Source organism: Diceros bicornis, chromosome X (assembly GCF_020826845.1).
Source record: "Diceros bicornis minor isolate mBicDic1 chromosome X, mDicBic1.mat.cur, whole genome shotgun sequence".
Lineage (NCBI taxonomy): Eukaryota > Metazoa > Chordata > Mammalia > Perissodactyla > Rhinocerotidae > Diceros > Diceros bicornis.
In genome coordinates this window covers 15,719,235-15,739,607 of record NC_080781.1, presented here as the reverse complement: position 1 = coordinate 15,739,607, position 20,373 = coordinate 15,719,235, and the positions used below count along the sequence as shown (strand labels likewise).

Sequence of the window (20,373 nt, the reverse complement as noted above, 5' to 3'; positions counted from 1 at the left end):
TCTCAGTCCCCGAGTTCCGAGCTAGCCTCACTTTGTTCTGTACCGCCCAGATATCACAGACATACATGACAGAATGCTCAGAAAGGCAGAGTGAGAGAATGTACAGATAAAACCTGATGTCACTTCATCATCACACTGGCACAGTATTTCAGAGCATGCCACCTGTTGGCGGGGGGTCACAAAGTTTCAGACTCTCCAAAGATCTTGAAGATTTCTTCATTCAACTCCCCACCAAATGTAGGAGCCTCCTCAACTTGACTTGACTTATCCTTGACTAAAGATAATCTAACCTCTGCTTGAACACCTCTATTATTAAGGAACTCATTACCTTTTTTGAAAAACAAAATTCAACTGAGTAAATTTTAAAGATCTTATTGGCTTTATTCAACAATTCATGAATCGGGCAGCATCCAATCTAGCAGATAGAAAGGAGCTCCGAGGAGCTGTACATAATGAAAGACTTCATACACAGAAGGGAGCGGGAACAAGGAAGTTATACTGGGCAAAAAATCGTGTTGGTTGTGGCAAGATCACCTTCCTTTAAGGGACGGCAGGGCTCTATCAGGCAGATGACCTCACTAGTGCTGATCAGGAGATTGCTGATTGACTGGTTTAAGATTCCACTTCTGGGAGAGCTGAAAATGTAATTAAGTCTCGGCTTGGTAATGTGGGGCTTAGCATAAGCAACTCCATTTGGGGCCAGTTGTCTTGTTTTTAATACCTTACAAGGCAGCCAGTAACCATTTTCTAAAGCTCTACAGTTCTGTTTTTCCATTAAGTTCATTTGGCGCCCTGTGGTACTTAACCAGGGTCTTGGCTTTGCTCTCTCAGGCAAAAAAATAATAAGCTGATACCTCTTCTGCCAGAGTCCTTTAGATAATCTACAAGTAATATATAACATTATGTATAATGCCCTGTTGTTCAGTGTATTTTCACACAAGTAACTCTGTGAAAGACAAGCCAGTAAGGTTAACAAGGCAGTTATTGCTAACACCAGGTAAAGAAACCAGCTCAGAGTGATGACGTGATTTACCCCAATTCACACAGCTTGAGAACAGCCAAGCCCGGCTTTCTGATTTCTTATGCGTATTGCTTCCACTATATTACCGCCACCATTCCTCCCAGACTCCCTCCTCTTCTTCAGGCTAAATATTTTTTTCAAATATTCCCTACACAACAGGATTGCAAACCCTTTACCACCCTTGTCACCCACCTGTCATTATATCTTTGTGAAGAATAACAGAACAACACCTTTCCGGAAAGATAAGTCACTTCTTCCCAGAAGAATAAGTCACTGTTTCTGACATTAGGTACAGATTCTGTCTTCTCTGTAGAAGCCTGAAAGGTTGGAGTCCCATGTCAAGGACAAGCTCCACAACCCCAATATTTCATTTTTCGGAAAGTGTCTCACTTAGGAAGTCATCGTATGTCAGTGTCTCCGAAAAGTACAAATATAAAAGAATTAAATATTATGTTAGATCGTACCAGGCACCCCAACCTCTCTGTGAGAAGGAATTGTTTTGAGTTACCAGAACCTTGATATTGGATGTCAGGGTGGTCTGTGCACAGTGTGTGGTGTCAGCGTGGGGTGGGGTGGGGGGCGATGGGGTCGAGGGATAAGGACTCCTTCCCAGCCAAAAGCCATTTTAAGCTGGGAGGAGCCTTCTCATTGTGTTTCTTCTTAGCAGAAGTGCCCATGGGCCCTTGAGAGAGCCAGCATAGTGGCAGTCACCACCCCCAAATCAACCAGGTCAGGCTCCTCAAGCCATCAGTGGGTTCAAGATAATCAATTGAAGACTTTTGGGTTCACAATGAAAGATTTGCCAGGACTTGCTGATAACCCTAGTATGTTGACTACTTAGTTTACATTTTGGAGTCCTTCACTTTGCCTGCCACCTGACTCTTAAAATTACATTCCAGAAGTGTGTAAGTTAAGGGTAACACTAGCTGCTGTAGCAGACAAACCCTGAATTCTCAAGAGAAGATCATTTCTTGCTCATGCACAGTCCAGTTAGCAGGAGCGGAGGGGTCTCTGGTCTTGCGGTTATTCAGGATCCAAGCTGCTGGAGACTCTGCCTCAAGACAGGGCTTCCAAGGTCACCTTGGATTTGGGATAAAAGAGAGTTGAGGATCTCACAGGAGGTTTTTATGAGACAGGCCTAGAGGTGGAGCAAATCACTTCTGTCCATATCCCATTGGCCAAGACCTAGTCATGTGGCCACACACACCTAGCTACAAGGGAGGCTGGGAGATATCCAGCCACGTGCCAAGGAGGAAGAGAAACTGGGTTTGGTGAACAGCTCACCAGTCTCTGCTCCCAGAAGAAAATAGAACCTGATCTCTATTCTTCTCACCACCTTTGGTTATTAGAACTATGTGTGACTGATGTTTCCCATCTTCCAGGGGTACCAGCTGTGGTTGTGACCATTGTCCTGATTATATCCCCAGATAACTATGGGCTTGGATCCTATGGGAAATTCCCCAATGGCTCCCCCGATGACTTGTGAGTACAAAGCCCCAGAGGGAATCTTAAGTGAACTGGAAAACAGAATTCTCTAAGAAAGCAGAGGATCTAATCAGCATGTCAACTCTGGCTCTCATCCTAATAAAATCCAGTAACATTTACAGCAGGCTTCGCAGTTATATATGTAATGAGATAAGCTGGTTGGAAATGCCATGCTACTACTTAAGTATTAAAGAAACAAATTAGGAAGAAATATTTTGAAAAAACTTGTATAAGCCTCTGATAAAAATGAAATACCAGCTACATTATATTAGTAAAGATTCATGGAATAGAGTAACTAGGATTTCAAGAGGGTAGAATCCTGCATATTTTCAAAGAATATTTTTTAAATACTTTCAATCACCAAGTGTCCTAAAATAAACTAACTCTCTTGGATTTTTTTCCCTAGAGCTATAAATCGTTGTGAAGAACAGTGGCTTTATCTTTTTTTTTTTTTTCGTTTTGTACTTGTAGGAAATATTTCAAAGTGATATAGATTTTCATTGTATCATTTTGAACCATATTTCAGCACTGTAATATGTTTTCCCCTGCTTTTTCCCCTCACATTCCAGTTGCTGGATCAACAGCAATGCTGTATTCTATATTACGGTTGTGGGATATTTCTGTGTGATATTTTTGCTGAACATCAGCATGTTCATTGTGGTCCTGGTTCAGCTCTGTCGAATCAAAAAGAAGAAGCAACTGGGAGCCCAGCGAAAAACGAGTATTCAAGACCTCAGGAGCGTTGCTGGCCTTACGTTTTTACTAGGAATTACTTGGGGTTTTGCCTTTTTTGCCTGGGGACCAGTTAATGTCGCCTTCATGTATCTCTTTGCCATCTTTAACACCTTACAAGGTAAGCTGTACAGCACTAAATACACACTGAATGATCCCAGTTGAACTTAAAAATATCGCTACTAAAAGTTAGAGTATCTGCAAAGTGGCTTATTTAGTAGTTTAAGATATATGCGATGAAAAACAGATTTATCTTTGAGAAAGGGTGTTTTGAGATCCTTGGAAGAAAGGCATTCACTAAATTCAAGAAGTGGTACTTGTTTCCTCGTTATCCATCATTGTGGATAGAGAGATACATATTGACGGAGAGAACATATTGACGGAACCTGCCAGGAACTCTTTCTGGGAGAGTCAATTACTCTTCCTTCACTTGGCTCCTCAACTTTTGTTTTTTTCACTTTTTATTGAAGTAGAACATGCATTCAGAAAAGTGCACACACTATAAATGTCCCTGTGAGGTCTCACCGCTCCACCTCGTAGGCCTGTGTCTGAGTTGAAGACAATGATAAATGTGAAGTCAATAGACAGGCCCGAGTAGCAGCAGCCTGGCCCAGTGGCTAATCCTGAGAAGTTGGTCTGCCGGGACCCGCAGCAGGAAAGGGGCAAGCTCTATGTGTCGCCCTCTGCTTTGGTGCTTCCCATCTGTTAATGAAGTCCAGCTGCAAGTCATTTCAGAACCCTCTTAGTGGTAGTCTTTAGAAAAGCAAATTAATAATTCTTTTAGATCAGTGTTATAAGACTTGTCAGCTGTGATTAATTTTTAATGGAAGTACTTTGGCATTAAAAGCCGAGCAGGCTAATAGGTTTACATTACAATAACAATAATTCATGTCCCTTGGTTTCCTTTTATTCCAAATCCTCTGTTGGGATGCCTTTTAATTCCATTCTCATCTGCTTGTTTTCATCTTTTCCTGTTGCTTTTAGCTCCCATAGCGTCCTCCTGGAGTTCTATCAGGGAATAGATCATGTTGCTAGTTTTCAAAGAAATTCCAACCTGAGATTGAATTCAAATACCTAAGTTGGCTATCAGTTCTTATTTTGTTTGGAGGAAGGCAGTTAATATGCTTGTTGGTTATATACAGTTGTTCATTTTTACCTACAACGTACTAGTTCCTGAACTGGTATATCCATGTGTTGCACTACATACTAATGAATAGAAAAGTTTTATTTGCCAACAATGGCCTGCTCAAAGTAAGAGACACTTTAAGAGAAAAAATTATCTGCCCAAATCACACTAATCCTAAACATGAAAGCAAGGTACATACTTCATGTGGGAACTGAACCTGCCTCTTTCTCTTCATTTCCCCAGAATGTCTTCTCATTAGAATATGAATGGTTAGAAGGAATGTGTTGTTTCAGTTATAAAAGGGAATTATGCCTAATTCACAGGGCTTTGGGGTGATTAAAGGAGAGATGTGTGCAGGTTCCGATTTGGGACTTGGGAACCCCATTTTCATCTCTCTCATACATGTTGTTTCTCCCCTAATGCAGCCAAAGGTAGCCACCCAGGGTAGCAAATGAACAAAGGTGTGCGGGAGTCAAGATATCAGTCTTTAGGATGGGCATGAGTACCCTAGTAGAAGCAAACCTGATATTTTTTTTATTGATGTTTTGTTAGTTTATAACATTGTGAAATTTTTGATTGTACATTTTTGTTTGTCCATCACCATATATATGACTCCCTTCACCCCTTGTGCCCACACCTCTACCCCCATTGCCCCTGGTAACCACAATACAGTTTTCTCTGTCCATGTGTTGGTTTATATTCCACATATGAGTGAGATCATATGCTGTTTGTCATTCTCTTTCTGGCTTATTTCACCTAACATAATACCCTCCAGGTCCATCCATGTTGTTGCAAATGGGATGATTTTGTCTTTTTTATGGCTGAGTAGTATTCCATTGTATATATGTACCACATCTTCTTGATCCAATCATCAGTTGAGGGACACTTGGGTTGCTTCCACTTCTTGGCTATAGTGAATAATGCTGCAATGAACATAGGGGTGCATAAGCCTCTTTGGATTGTTGATTTCAGGTTTGTTGGATAGATTCCCAGTAGTGGGATAGCTGGATCATAGGGTATTTCTATTTTTAATTTTTTGAGGAATCTCCATACCGTTTTCCATAGAGGCTGCACCAAGAAAACCTGATATTTTAAAATGAAGATTTTAAAGTAGATAGGTTGGGGGTTGGGGAGATGGAGAACTCAGAATTCATCCATTCATTTAGCAAATATTTATTGGCAAAAGCCTTGAGGAGTGGTAGCAATGGGGCTATGTGGGGAGCCCTGTGGCTGCCTGGCCTTGACAGAGGTGGGTGGCAGGCGGAGCCTGAGGGCCTCTTCAAGCCTGTAGTGTTGCTCTCTTAGCGGCCAGGATGCCAGTGAAGAATCTCCTTGAGCAGGTTAAAGGGAGGCTGGAAGTCAGACAAGGATGTGGCTGCAGTGCCCCAGGCTAGAGAAGAAGAGGGGAAGGCCCAGGCAAGGGACGTGGCTGTGGGCTAGAGGGGAGGAGCGAGGGCTGAGGGATGTGAGATGAACGGAGGAGATGGCAATTGACAGAACTTGGAAATCGATTATAAATACAGAGAGCAGGGAGGTAGGAGCCTAGGTACGACCTGGCATCCTGGGTGGACGGCTTGTACTTCCAAAGATAGGGAAGGCCAAGGACAGGATGTGAGAGGAGAGACGGTGAGTTTAATTTTGGAAATGCGGAGTAATCGTTGCTTTCATAAGTATTTTTTATCTTACAATGAGAGTCCCTCTAGGGTGCCGTTCAATAGCAAATTTTCCCAGGACTTTGGACATTTTTTTTCAGTTTGCAAAATTTCACTTAGCCTATAGCTGCCAAAGATTTTACCTTTTGTGCAAACGAAGCTCAAGACATTCAGGTCTTAGCTTGGAATTCATTGTGTTATGGGTTTTTTTGCCCCCATAGGATTTTTCATATTCATCTTTTACTGTGTAGCAAAAGAGAACGTCAGAAAGCAATGGAGGCGGTATCTTTGTTGTGGAAAGTTACGGCTGGCTGAAAATTCGGGTAAAGATTTACCTTCCTTTTTCTCCTTCTCTTAAATCTTGAGGAAAAGATTGTATAAGTTAAGATTCAAAGCAATCAATGCCAAAGAAATCAATGAACGGAACCTGCTCAACAGAAAATATTGGTTGTGAACATTAGGGGAAAAAAACTGGTGAATTAAAAAATAATTACTCATATCTGGGAACTTAGTGAGCAATAGAATTAATGGGCTGGCTGCTTCTTGAATGAAGCAACAGTGAAATTTTTAGAATTTATTTCCTTTTGAGCTCATGTTTTCTGTTTGCCCAAAATAATTTTTTTTTTTTTTGGTGAGGAAGATCAGCCCTGAGCTAACATCTGATGCCAATCCTCCTCTTTTTTTTTTTTTCTGAGGAAGATTGGCCCTGGGCTAACATCCATGCCCATCTTCCTCTACTTTATATGGGATGCCGCCACAGCATGGCTCGACAAGTGGTGCGTCTGTGCGTGCCCGGGATCCAAACCGGCGAACCCCGGGCTGCCACAGCGGAGCATGTGGACTTAATTAACCGTTTGTGCCACCGGGCCAGCCCCCCAAAATAATTTTTAATATTTACCTTCATAACTTTTTAACTCTTGACTCAACCTTTTCTCCACAGGTCCTGGTTGTCAGTTGCTTAATTTGTAGGTGGGCCAGGCTTCGTATATAAGCTTTAGCATACATTTGGTTATTTTGAAGTTTTTTCAGGTATGCCCTACTGGGTTGTAGAGCAAATAGCTCATTTTTAAGAAAATAAGAAAAATGAAGTACTGTTTGAAAACCTGAATTCCTTTTGTATGAATACTTCCCATGAATATGACCTTCACAGTATTGCAAAGATCTGGCTGCATAAGATCTGTACTCAGAAAATGACAGTACATATAGTTCAGTCATTTGCACGGATTTAAGAACCATTAGACATCACAACATGGTTGATTTGTGTGCTTCTGAAGACAGTCCTTGGCTCTGAAGTACCACCTAATTCAGTGGATATTTATAGACACAATCAAATTAGCTTAGCCTTTAGTTCCAAGAGAATATAGGTAACTTTTAACCTGGCAATCATTTAAAGGACAAATGTATATAGTCATAAATGAAAATACATTTTGTCACACCCACTTGTGAAATGTGTGACTTCTCTGTAAGATCTGGAAGGGAGAGATCAGTTGCTAGAGTGGGTTACACGGTGATCTGTCTCTTGCGTTTGAGCTTCAACCTTCTACCCTGTTTTTCTGCAATGCTTATTCTGCTGTAGACTGGAATAAAACCGCTACTAACGGTTTAAAGAAGCAGACTGTAAACCAAGGAGTGTCCAGCTCTTCAAATTCCTTACAGTCAAACAGCAACTCCACCCACTCCACCACACTGCTGGTGAATAACGACTGCGCGGGACTCTCCAGCGGGAATGGTATGTATGGCTCAACATAGGAATTCTCAAGCTAGTGTTTGTTTTATTCAAGTAGTTTTATCCTTTAATGGCATTTTTGCTAAGCAAAGTGACTAATTACATATGTGACTAGTGGATCAAAATGTGGTTCCCTTATAAAAGAGAAAGTTTATTAATCCAAATTTATTCATTTTAGAGCAAATACCAGAACAATGTTTTGTTTCCTTTTTTTAAGATTTTGTTTTTCCTGATGGGAATGGATGATGACCTAAAAGTATTAACGCTGCAAATCTTGATTTGAGTATTGCCCAAAGACTTCAGTGCTGTGCTATTTCTGTGCAAGCAGTACCTAAAATAGCTGAGAAGACTGTATTGATTTTGAGTAATCTATAATCATACACATCTTCAACACTTTTAAACCTTCCTATTTTTTGCTTGTCATGTTTGTTCATTCTTTTCCACAGTGTGGCTGCCTTATGACAGTACCCAAATCCCCGTGAATATATCAAATACTGAAAGATGAATTGTGACGAGTATTGGTGACCATGTATGTCACCAATATATGAACAGACTATTGCTGCTGTGCCTCCTTTACTCATTAATTCTGACATTTCTAGCTAAAACTTCCATTGTATTTTCTTTCTTTCCTAAGACTGGGCTGTTCATGACTCATAAAAGCTTATCTATTTCTATCTTCTTAATATATCTTTTGCATTTTTATAAAAACTTAAATTCTGCTAGTATACTTTCTCCTTCCCTGGAGAATTTGCCTTTATTCATCGTTTGAGGATATTAGTTATTTTCATGACAAATTCAAATAAATTTGTGAGAAGGTTCATACACCTACCAAATAGTTTTCCAACCTCCCAAAGATGGGAGGTCTTTCTGGTTTGTATAGACTTTTAAAATATAATAGGATGCCTCTAAATCAAGATTTCTCAACCTCAGCACAATTGGCATTTGTTGTGGGGGCTGTCCTGTGCATTTGGAGATGTTTAGCAATGACCCTGGTCTCCATCCACCAGATACCAGTAGCACCCACCAACTCACCACCAGTTGTGACAACCAAAAGTCTCTTCAGACATTGCAAAATGTCCCCTGGCGGGTGAAATTTCCCCCCTCCCCTTTGTTGAGAACCACTGCTGTACGAGAAACAGCTGCCATGTGGCCTTAGCTCTACTATAGATACCAGGGGGAGAGTTCTGGGCTCTGGGCCAAATGGCTCTATCAGGAATGACTCAATGTAGGTAAACAGAGGAGAGGCAGTGGCAATCAAGGCTGGTTAATAAGTTAGTGTGAGAAAGCAAGTTCAAAGTAGGTAAATCAGAGGTGTGAGGTAAGACATCAAGAGTCCTCAGAATCACAGCATATCAGTAAAGCCTACCGGCTTGGATAAAAGTGTTTGGGGCTCTTCAAGCCAGATTTTTCTATATTCTAGAAAGAACTCAAGGATAAAGCCTCACTTGCCTGGCCTACCAATATGTTGCCATCCTTCGGGGAATCAGATTTGATGGAAGCAGCACATTTTGCACAGATGTTTGACATGGCTGATTTGACACAGCTATTTTTGATGGCTGACAGTGAGGGTGGGGGTGCATTTGAGGCCACCAAAATGGCCATGTGTTTAATACCACGTAACATGCACGTCAGATAGACATCCCTAACTCCTCAGTTCGCACACCAGGATCTGGGATGGATGAGGGATGGGATAGGCAATTTCACAAAAGAAGCTGGAAGTTGAATGGTTTGTTTATTATACCAGGTCAAATTGTTCCTGCACCAAAATGCCTAACTCAGGACAGCTGCCTCAGACAGTCACATACCCTGTTTGAGCTGTACCCAGAGATGGAGCTGTGTTAACCATATCCATCACCTAGTTTGTGTGAATATTACATATTTCAGTTATGTCTTAGAGGCTTGGGTACCAGCAGCCATCTCACTTGGTACATGGGGCCACAGCTCACAGCTTGGAAGAAACATCACATGTTGACTCCTTCACTTCTGAGCCATGTAACTTTGAACAAAGCACTTAATTTCTGAAACCTTTTCATCATCTGTGAAATGGGGATAATAATAGCACCCATCCCGTAGGGTAATAAATGAAATAAGATTTATAAAGTTCTCAGAACTGTTAATCATTATTGCTATTATAATTATGGCATGAACTAACAAACTGGCTTATTATTCAGCTTTCTACATCGTCTTCCAATGGTATGATGGTCAGAAGGATGGTGCCAAGTAGCTAGAGGGTCTCAGTAGCTGTGCCCCGCCCCCACACACACATAATTCAGGGCCTGCTCAGGGTAGGGGAGGCCCAGGTCCAAACCAGTTTCTCTAGAATGCCCAGCTGCTCCCTGGCCTGGACTCTGAGGTTAGAATTGGTGGTTTCCTCTTGGGAATCAGTCCTATTCTGATTTAGTCAGAGGGGCTGATTTAGTCTATGAGAGACGATTTATTCTTGCCGTGCCTGTTGTTGCTCTGGGTTTCTCTGGTACAAAGTTTTATTTTATAAGAATCTTAGGGAACCAAGAACCTTGTAAGGGGATGTATGGGGATCTCTGTTAACCTTAACTTTTGGGGGGAGACCAGAATTTACATTAGGTTATATTACACATATGCTACTACTTAAAATCAATATATATTTCACCAGAGTTAGGAAATAGACTTTTTAAAATCAAATATATTGCTTTGCTTCATATTTTGACCATTTCATTAAAAAACACTGCCATAGAGAGCTGGTTTCTGAGTCATTCTCCAATTTGTTTTGCTTACTTTGAGTGGTCTTCGGGAAGGAATGAAAAGTAAATAAAACATGACAATATAGCATAAATATTTTTTTAAAAAGACATGCTCTATGTGTGCATACTTAAGAATAAAGTGATGTTTAAGTTTGTTTATTTTTTAAATGCTTTCTGTGGATACTTCATGACACCAATTTTGTTTTTCCTTATAAAGGGAATGCTTCTACAGAGAAGAATGGTGTTTCTTTCAGTGTTCAGAATGGAGACGTGTGCCTTCATGATTTCACTGGAAAACAGCACATGTTTAATGAGAAAGAAGATTCCTGCAATGGTAAAAGCCGTATCGCTCTCAGAAGGACTTCAAAGCGGGGAAGCTTACACTTTATTGAGCAAATGTGATTCCTTTTTCTAAAATCAAAGCATGATGCTTGACAGTGTGAAAATGTCCAATTTTACCTTTTACACAATGTGAGATGTATGAAAGTCAACTGATTTTATACTCAGCAACCTCTGGAGGAGCATCAACTAATTGAGGGCAAAGGTTACTATTGGAAGAGGAAACCAAGACATTATACCATGGTTTTTAGACATTTGCGAATTGGTTTCTTATCCTTCGTTTTAAAAGAAGATTGGTTTTAAACAACACACTAAGAATAAGACTCATTTAAAAAAGTCAAAGTAGTTCATTTCCAGCTACATTTTAAAAAGGCTAAGTTATCTTTGATAACATCATATAAAGGAACTGTTGACTTCAGTCTGTTGGTGAGTTTAGTTGTGCATGCCTTTGTTGTAAATAAGCTCAATTCTAGTGACCCATATGTCAAAAATCTTACTTCTATATTTTTTGTATTTATTTTCTACTGTGTAAATTTATTTCTTTGTAGAATCGTGGTTGTGTTGTTGTGTCTAATGTGATAATTCTGAAAATCCTTACTGGTTCAGTGAATTCTAAAGCTCCTTTTGGAGATTACATGGGATGTGAAATACAGAAGCGTCACTGAAATCAAGAAATAATAATGCCAGCCAGACTGGAAAAATGTAAGCAGACAGTGCCACAATTAGCTCATAGAGTGCCTTTGAGCGAGTTACAAAAAGGGGCCCCCACTGGCCAGACACAGCCCCATGGGCTCGTGGTTTGGCAAACAGAGTGGGGACCATATTTTAGCCCCACTCACCCTCTTAGGTGCACCTTGTGCAGGGTACAACCTGAACAACCATATACGGCATCCAGTACTGATACCCATCTCCTGACCTCATCCCTAATCATCAGATTATGGAATCTGCACCAAGATGTTTAGCTTAATACCTTGGCCACAGAGAGGGATGGAACTGTAATCTAGACCATATGTCAGGAAAATTGTGAATGTGGAGGAGATACATACACTGCCACTTCTCAAATCCCCAGAGCCTTTCTTTTTAAGAGAGATGTATATAAAGATAAAAATCATATTGCTGTTCTTTAAAAGACAACTGCATGGTACTTTGTTGATTGTTATGACTGGTACACTCTGGCCCAGCCAGAACTATAATTATTTTTTTAAAGGTATCAAGTTTTGACGAGTGTATAGTGACAAGGGGGAGCAACTATTGGGAATGGTGAACTATCCTGCAATGCTATTGTTTCCATATGTATCAAACCCTGACTGCTCCTAGCTATAGAGGGTCTATCTTGCTTCCCACCTACAGCTGCTTGAACAGTGCCTCAAGTATGTCCTTATTAGGAACAGTTCAAAACCCTTTCGTCTAGTCTTTCCCTAAGGTTCCCTTGCGTATATTTCAAGTGAATGTTGTATGCCAGACTAACCGTAGAAATAATATAATACACTTCCGTGAGTGCTGATTTGCCTTTGCAATATTTCTTCTCCGATTTATTTAATTGTCTTGTATTTATATGTTAAAATTGCCAAAATAAATTTGCAATTAAGTCCTTTAAGTTTGAGAACTTGCACAAAGAGAAAATGTTTGAGATCTCTTTCCCTGGCGGCATGGCATGGAAGTGGTAGGAGGGGTCTGATTCAGACGAACACGACAGGAACATCTTTTGGTAAACAGCAGGCACGCCCTGACTGTGAAGTTAGAGCAAGGATTGTTCTGCCTCACAAGATCCGTTGCTGAGGTCTCTTTTTCATTTTCCCCTTACTCTTTCAAGATTCCCTCTTTAACACATGTTGCCATTGGCCCACACAAGCCCCGGATTTGGATCCCCTTCAAGTGTCTGCTTCCTCAGCATCAAACAGGATTTCAAGAAGGTGAGGACAGGATTTGGGGTTTCTGGGGAGCTGATTAGCATGTGGAAGCCACAAATGGAGATGCTGGCCTCAACTCCACAAGAGGTCTCTGAGCAATTTCTCCTTCCACGATGCTCAGCTGCCTCCAAGATGCTGTGTACTAAATTGATGAGGAACGTGGTAAGATAGTCTAGATTTGGGAGGTGAGATCTCAGAAACCAAATCTCCTGAAGCAGATTATGTAACCAAAGTGTACACACAAAAGGATGCACAATGTCCAATGTCTTTTCGATCCCGCCCTCCTCCCTTTATTTTCCTATTGTCTTTTGTGTCTGACTGCAGTCCTTAAGCCAAATTCTCTTGTCTATTTTTTTACTTCAGACAGAGAAGGGGCAGGGCAGAGAGAATGTTCCTGAGAAGCATCTTCCTTTGGGTTTAAAATTGGTCCCACAATCTAAGACTCTATTGAAGAAGACAGAAGTGATGCCAACATGAGGAGGCAACAATTATCACAGCAGTGGCCAGTATTTGAATAAGTAGTTCCTCAGAACATTCGAGAAGTTTTTCCCCAAAACACACCGCAATCATTAATCCCGCAAAATAACTCTATTAACTTCAATGAGTAGCATCATGATTGTTCTCAGCAAAAATGGTGAAATGGCTTCATTTGGGATACTGAGTTGTGTCTAACTAGGCCACTTAGGTTAGTTTGTTGAAGGCCATTTTGATGAAGAACTAATTTACTGAATGAGCAATTTACCAAATGGACTAGTGTGTTGTCATTTTGTCTCCGTAACAGCATTTTAAGGACTATTCAGTTTGTCTCTGCCTCAGCTGCTCGCTGCTGCAGTTGGAGTCTGAAGGACAGGAAAAGGAAAGACTGAGTGGACATAAGAACATGAATGAGAAGAATTCTTATCAGTAAATTCTTTTTTCTTTTCACCTCAGCCTCTAGGCACAATAGCAAAAAGTTGGGGCAGACAAAAATTGAACACCTTCTTCCAGAATATATTCTTTTAAATATAGTTATAAATATATTCTTCACTATGAAGAAATCTTATGCTCCCTGGTGTTTCCTCTCTTTACCTCAGTTTCAAACTAGCTACAGGAAGCTAGAGCAGAGGCGAATTCAACATTCTTTAAAATATTGTAATGAAAACCAAAATGATTTCTAGTCAACTAAAATTAAATTCTCATAGAAATAACTAAATTTGGCAAATTGGCTATTTTCAGCAAATTGATTCAGAATGGACCCTCTCCTCTATGTCAAAGATGGAGTGCTTTTCTTTGGAGTCAAAGACCTGAACCTTCCAGGACAAACATTTGTTAGTCTCCACCTTGGACAGTGACATGTGGCTCTCTGGGAACTTCCTTGGCAGAAGCCCCTATGGCAGAACAATGGACAGACCAGAGGGTCTGTTGGGGTCAGGGAAGTCATACGTGGTATTACTCCAGGGTCCAGTTTTGGGTTTTCATCCTTAAGAAGATGATGAATCAGCTTCAGAAACAACAACATACCCCATCACATTCCATATCAGATTCCTGACAAATATTTGAAAAATGACTTGGAGACAGGTTTCCATTGGGTCACAACCAGAGAAAGGCTTCATGGATATGGGAACCAAGATATGGAGGTTTTGTGTTTCAGGGACATACAATACTAAGATACAAGTCTGAGTTTTATATGGCACAGCTTCTAGTCCAAAATGAATCACTAAAAATTCGCTTGGAAATTTAAAAGCTAAAAAGTAGTAGCCTGCCTTCTTGTTTTTATCCCTGAATTTCAAGCTTATTGGTAAATATAGCTTATATGATAATATGCATTAAAGCATAGACCAAAGCCTAAGAATGTAGACTGGCTATACACCAAAAGGGGTGTATGTATGTATAGCAGAAGTTACAAAGAATGAGATCAAGAAACTGAAAATGTTTCTATAGTGGATGCAAATGCCAGGTAATGAGCAAATGTTATCAGTTATTTCCCCCATGGCTGCAAACTGGACTCTTGAAGAAGCACTCAATGTGAACAAAAGTAGTAATGAAAAGAAGCAATGATCCCAGCTTTTAGATGCAGAAGAATACATGCGAGTTCTAGTAAGAGTACATAGTCGGATTCCAAAAGAGATTTAATGGTGATAACTTAATGTCTCCTTTTATTTACCTCTAGAGCATAGCAAATTCTGCACAGAGGCACATCACATGGATTGCTGCATAATTTAAGAGCCAATAGTAAGAAAACAAATAGTATGTGAGATGATGAGGAGTTTGGTGCTTTAGTCGAGTGACACAGATTTATGTTATGGAATTTCTAAAATGAACTTGGTTAAGGAGCATACATAGGGGACCCAGCTGAGCCGGACTGATTTTCTTTCTTTCATTCATTCATTCAACACTAATTGAGCTACAACTACATGCTCAACACCCTATCAGGCATGGTAGGAGATACCAAAAACTGTTTCAATGAATACTTACAATCCAGTTAGAAAAACATGCTTCACGTGAAAACATAAATAACAATGAGGCCAATACATTATTGTCAAATGATGATGAAAACAGCTATAATTTATGAAGTACTTTTCTATGAGCCAGGCATGGTGCTAAGTGCTTTACATTCATCCTCTTGATCACAGCCACCCTAGAAGGTAGGTGCTATTATTATCCCCATTTTACAGATGAGAACATTGAATTTCAAACAGCTAAAACAGCATAGGAAAGCTCACACCACATATAAATGGCAGAAGTGGAATTTGAACTCAGTTTGAACTGACTCCAAAATCTAAGTTCTTACTAAAGAAATTGTTATGGGAATTCAGAGAATGGGGAGGGAGGAGGTGAGCTGGCCCTTAAAGGAAAGACAGGCTTCAGATAGGCAAGAAGGGCCTACTGGGTCAAGAGTACAGTAAGTGCATGGAGACTAGCAAAAGGCTTGTGGAAACGATTACATTGACCAAGGCGTCCAGTGGAATTCATATGGGGCCAGATTTTAGTGGAAAACGAATACTGGGCCGAAGATTGTGAACTGTAGGTAATTAGCGGCCACGAAAAATTGTAATGCCAAGTTGCAAGTTGTAGGCCTGTAGAAGATGGACTGCAGGCCTAGCCTGGTGAGCGGCACCCACGTGACTAGGGTCCGGGCCGCAGGCGCCGGGGGCAGCTGGGGGACCCAGCCCGGGCCGGCCCCTTCCCCTTCCCGCCTTGGCCCCACCACTCGGCTTCCGCTCGGCGGCGGAGACGCGGCCCGCGGAGGGGCGCCCAAGCGGCTGCAGTGGGCGGGCCTATTTCTCCCGCCCCTGGTGCGGTTGGCTGACCATCCCCAGAGCCTCCTCACGAAGGAAGGTTCCGCTCCGCTGCGGGGGCGGATCTGGGGGGCGGGGCTAGAGGGCGGGGCCAGGGACGTGATTGTGAGCTCATCTGAGGGCGGGGCGGGGCGGGGCGGGGCCGCAAGCGACGGAGGGGGCTAGGAGAGTTCTGGGTCCCTAGAGGAGCAGTCCCCTTCCCTTACTGCTCCGGCCCGGCTCCGCGGATTCCGCTCCGCGCCCAGGGGTGGAGCCGGAGGCGGGCCCGGGGGCGGGTCCAGGGCGTCCAGCTGGCCGCGGCCGGAGGGCCTGTTTCTCCAGCCTCCACTGGGGTCGGCGGCCGGCGGGGAGGTAAGGGGCTCAGGGATGCAAACTGGTTCCCACCTGGAGCCAAGTTCTCTGCTGCTTCCGCGGGCCACCGTTTTTTTCTTCCCCCTCAGGCCGCGACTCGGAGCGTTCCGTTCCGCGGCGGGGGCGGGGCCGGGGGCGGGGCTGTGAGTGGGCCGGGGCAGGCGGATAGGATAGGGTCCCCGGGGCCTCCTCACGACCGCCTGAAGACAAAAAAGGCTAGGCGGGGGCATCGTCGCCCCACTCCCAGAACCCAGTTCTCCTTTTCTCCCGCGGGGTCGCCTGGGACCCGCGAGCGTCGGGAGCGCAGCGGGCCTGGTCAAGGCGGGGCCGCCATAGCGCCAGCCCCTGTGCCCGCCCCCGCGCCTTCCAGCGGTGCGAAAACTCTGCTTGGCTTGCTCTCCAATCATACTTTAGTTCTGCCGTTTAAAAACCTTCCGACCTCCTAGCGCCGGCTTCCATCCCGAGAACTGACTGAGGCTCTGACTATTTGGGAACCAGGCCCTCTTGGCGGCTGCAGCCCCGGTGTCCCACCTCCGCGCAGCAGGTCGGGCGCCGCGGCCCCGGGAGCATCGCGGAGATGAGGAGCAGGAGCAATTCCGGGGTCCGCTTGGACGGATACGCGCGGCTGGTGCAGCAAACCATCCTGTGTTATCAGGTAAGGAGGGACCACCCCGAGCTGCCCTCTCGTAGCACTCATTCGCCTACTCAGTCCCCTCTAGAGTCCTGAGACTCGGCAGTTCAGAGGTTTCCTCTTTAAATCCGGTCCTTGCTGGCCGGTAATTACCCCCCACCCCGTCCTCTTTACGAGTCGGGAGACCGAAGGGCTGTACGGCTCCTCTTTACAGAACTCTTTGACCGCTGTTTGGAATCGCAGACAGAAAGAGCCCCCTGGGTGCCCTGGTATAAAATGCGTCTTTTTGCATTGACTCTGCTTCTCTTGCATGAGAGAGGAGGTGTGTGTAGGTTGGAGAGAGCACGCTGAACGATGACGGTGAGCTCTGGACTGCGAGGGAAGTAGACGAGTGAAGAAGCTCCTGAGGTTTGCATCCCACTCGAGTGTGGGACGACTGCTGCTGCCTCTCCCAGGAGTTACCTTGTTAGGAGACCCACCTGTGAGGGTCTTAGGGCTTACTCTGGTTGCTGTTTTACAGAAGAGGAAACTACAGGCCAAAAAGGTTACTGCACGTAATAGGGAGACCCAAACACAGGGCTTCTGCTCCCAAGTTCAAGGGGACCTGTGAGGCTGCCCATGTGGTCTGAGGTGTGAATATGCCTTCTGTTTCGTATTACTGGGCTAAAGGCCCATCGTGTAAGACCACTGGACTATTTTTATTCCTATGGAAGACAGCGGCTATGTTGCTTGCCCTCAATCAACAGCAACTATTTATAGGACCTCCATGTCAGAGAAGGAAGTGGCACTCCATGGTTAGAGGCCCCACCTGCAGGTTGGGAGCAATGATCACTCCGAAGCCACTGACCATTTTCCCTTCTTAGCCAATTTCTCAGCCAGTTTCCTCATTCGGGAAATATTTGTTGTATACCTATTGTATGCAAGGCACTCTGTCAGGCGCTGGGCTTACAAAGAGTAATAAATGCTTGTAGTGCAGTGAGATTTATGCATAGGGTATAGGTCCAGAGTCCCTTGTCTGAAACCCTTGGGGCCAGATGTTGTTTGCAAGTCAGAAACGTCCAGATTTTAGAAAGGTAATATACATATATTATATATTCTATAATAACTGTAGTGGGCAGCACCCCTTAATCAAACACATAATTATTTCCGTATCGGCATGTGACTATTCACACTGAGTAGGAAAAGTAAAGACAGCAAATAGTTTCACATCAGTTCAGGTCATCTTTTGCCACCGAACGAACGAGCTTGCTGCAAACTTCCGAAAACACTTTGACTTTTCAGAGCTTACTGGCTTTTGAAATTGCACGTGAAGGATTATGGTCCTTATTTGGGGAGCTTAGCCCAGTTTGGGGAGCAGAGGGGGAGTTCTGGAAGAGATGATGTTCGAGTTGAGAACTGAAGAAGGACCAGGCAGGCAAACGGAGGTCATTTTTTGCCTTCCTCTTTGGAATATATTATAATTACATCTACAAAGTGTTTTATAATTTTATTTTATTTTTTCCCCCAAAGCCCCAGTAGATAGTTGTATGTCGTAGTTGCACATCCTTCTAGTTGCTGTATGTGGGACGCAGCCTCAGTATGGCCGGAGAAGCGGTGCGTCGGTGTGCGCCCGGGATCCAAACCCGGGCCGCCAGCAGCGGAGCGCGCGCACTTAACTGCTAAGCCACCGGGCCGGCCCTAGAAAGTGTTTTAAAATCCAAGTTGAAAGGCCTTTCCTTTCATTACTGTGATGGAAGGGGCTGTATGGAGAACTGATGAAGCTTGATTCTTGTGTCACACCCAGGTTTGAATCCCTAGCTCTGCCTTAAACGACATGTGTAATCTTTACTCAACCTCTCTGAGTCCATGGCCTCATCTGTAAAATGGGGATAATAACACCTGTCTCCACTAAGATATTGTGAAGAAAAAATTAGTGCCCAGTATGTTGCCTGGCACCCAGTAGGCAATCAGTAAATAGTGCTGTTGGTGGTGTTATGACTTTGGTTTAAGCCACACATTTCCAGACCACATGTCCTGGCCTCACCACCCTGGCCCATGATGCTCCCTTTCCTGAATGCCCTGATACAGCTACTAATTGCTTTCTGGTCGTTGAACATAATTATGTTTCCTCATTGATGCAGTGAGATCCTTAAGCACAGAGAACTCAGCAGTTTGTTCCTTTTATATCAAGCAGTGCTCCAGGCACATAAAAGATCCCGTTAAGTCCTTGTTGATAAAATACTTCCTGCAGGCTCTGAGCCATCCTAGTGACCCAGCTATTGATCCAGGCTTGCCTTCCCTCAGGAGCAAAAGAACTGTCTTCTCGTTAAAGCAAATCTGCAGCACTGGACTTTCCTCTCCAACATTTTAATGATTAAAAAAAGTTGTCTGAACCTTTAGTTGTATTTATTTTGGGGGTAGTCTGTGACAAGTCCTCATGTTTGCCTTCTTTTCCCTTCCTGGCTGCGTTGTCAAGCTCCTCTGGCTAACCAAAATACTCCAAGTACCTTCTGCGGGGAACTCCCATGAGCCTGCACGTGCAGAATCGCACTCCTTCCTGCCTTCTCTCGCTGCACACCCATCCCACCCCAGCAACTAGTCTTCCCCATTGTAGAGCCTGAACCCATTTAGAGCCTTGTCATCCTTTCTGAGTGATCTTAGGCAGGTCACCTAGCCACTCTGTAAAAAGGAATGAGCAATTTTATGCATATTTTACCACAATAAAAAAAATGAATGAGCTAGACTAGTGATTTCTAAAGTTGATGCTATATCTCCCCATCTCCTGTAGATATGTGCAGATGTTTATGAGGCATTTTTCAGTGTCAACTGGTATAAGCTCTGAACTCTGTTTCTGATTGGCTTTTTAAATGAAGAGCAACTTACACTGATTCCACTTGTTAGAAATCATTCGGTGTTTAATATGTCAGACTGAGTCATTCTTCTGTTAGAGCCAATAGTTTGTTCATTGAGCTAGCATGTCACCTAATTCCTTTTCCTGTATCTGTGAAAGAGAAGCACTTTTTGCATTAATTATTTTCCAAATATGCTTGCTACTAAATATTATTTGAATCTTTAAGGCAAAGAAGGAGAGAGCTATTTTTATAAAAGGGTCTTTTTGCAGGTTTGGTTTTGTATGTAGAGAGAATATAAAGATACACTCTAGGGAATATCGTCAAATATTTATTGACTTAAAAAACAAAAGAAATTCCTAAATTTATTTTGGCCCAGATAAGAAATACTAACTTTGTATATTTCTTCAATATCAGCTCTGTTTGAAGGCTCATTAATAAAAATGTTAAGTACAAAGTGGTGATAAGAGATTATGATCAGAAAGAAAAATAATGATCAAGGGAGTGTTCAGTGTAACTGCGGATTATTTGGTATAAAAAGCAAATAATTAAGAGACCAGGACAGTAACTAAAT

General features: G+C 42.9%; 2 protein-coding genes across 11 annotated transcripts in view; both read left to right on the top strand.

Moving 5' to 3' along the window:
* ADGRG2 (adhesion G protein-coupled receptor G2) overlaps positions 1–12,436 on the top strand; it is a 137,454-nt gene extending 125,018 nt beyond the window's left edge. For 5 of the 6 annotated variants that reach the window (XM_058535534.1, XM_058535532.1, XM_058535533.1 and 2 more), the window contains 5 exons: positions 2,404–2,503; positions 3,076–3,359; positions 6,238–6,339; positions 7,593–7,745; positions 10,680–12,436. In XM_058535534.1, coding sequence (XP_058391517.1) covers positions 2,404–2,503; positions 3,076–3,359; positions 6,238–6,339; positions 7,593–7,745; positions 10,680–10,864 — 824 coding nt within the window. In that variant the 3' untranslated portion in view covers positions 10,865–12,436. The remainder of the gene's footprint in view (positions 1–2,403; positions 2,504–3,075; positions 3,360–6,237; positions 6,340–7,592; positions 7,746–10,679) is intronic. The other variant, XM_058535531.1, reaches the window with a different exon arrangement.
* A 3,756-nt stretch (positions 12,437–16,192) lies between these two features.
* Positions 16,193–20,373, top strand: part of PHKA2 (phosphorylase kinase regulatory subunit alpha 2) — a 76,615-nt gene continuing 72,434 nt past the window's right edge. For 3 of the 5 annotated variants that reach the window (XM_058535528.1, XM_058535526.1, XM_058535524.1), the window contains exons 1-2: positions 16,194–16,340; positions 16,787–16,995. In XM_058535528.1, the coding sequence (XP_058391511.1) occupies positions 16,918–16,995 (78 nt within the window). In that variant the 5' untranslated portion in view covers positions 16,194–16,340; positions 16,787–16,917. Of the gene's footprint in view, positions 16,341–16,786; positions 16,996–20,373 lie in introns of all 5 variants that reach the window. The other 2 variants (XM_058535527.1, XM_058535525.1) reach the window with 2 other exon arrangements.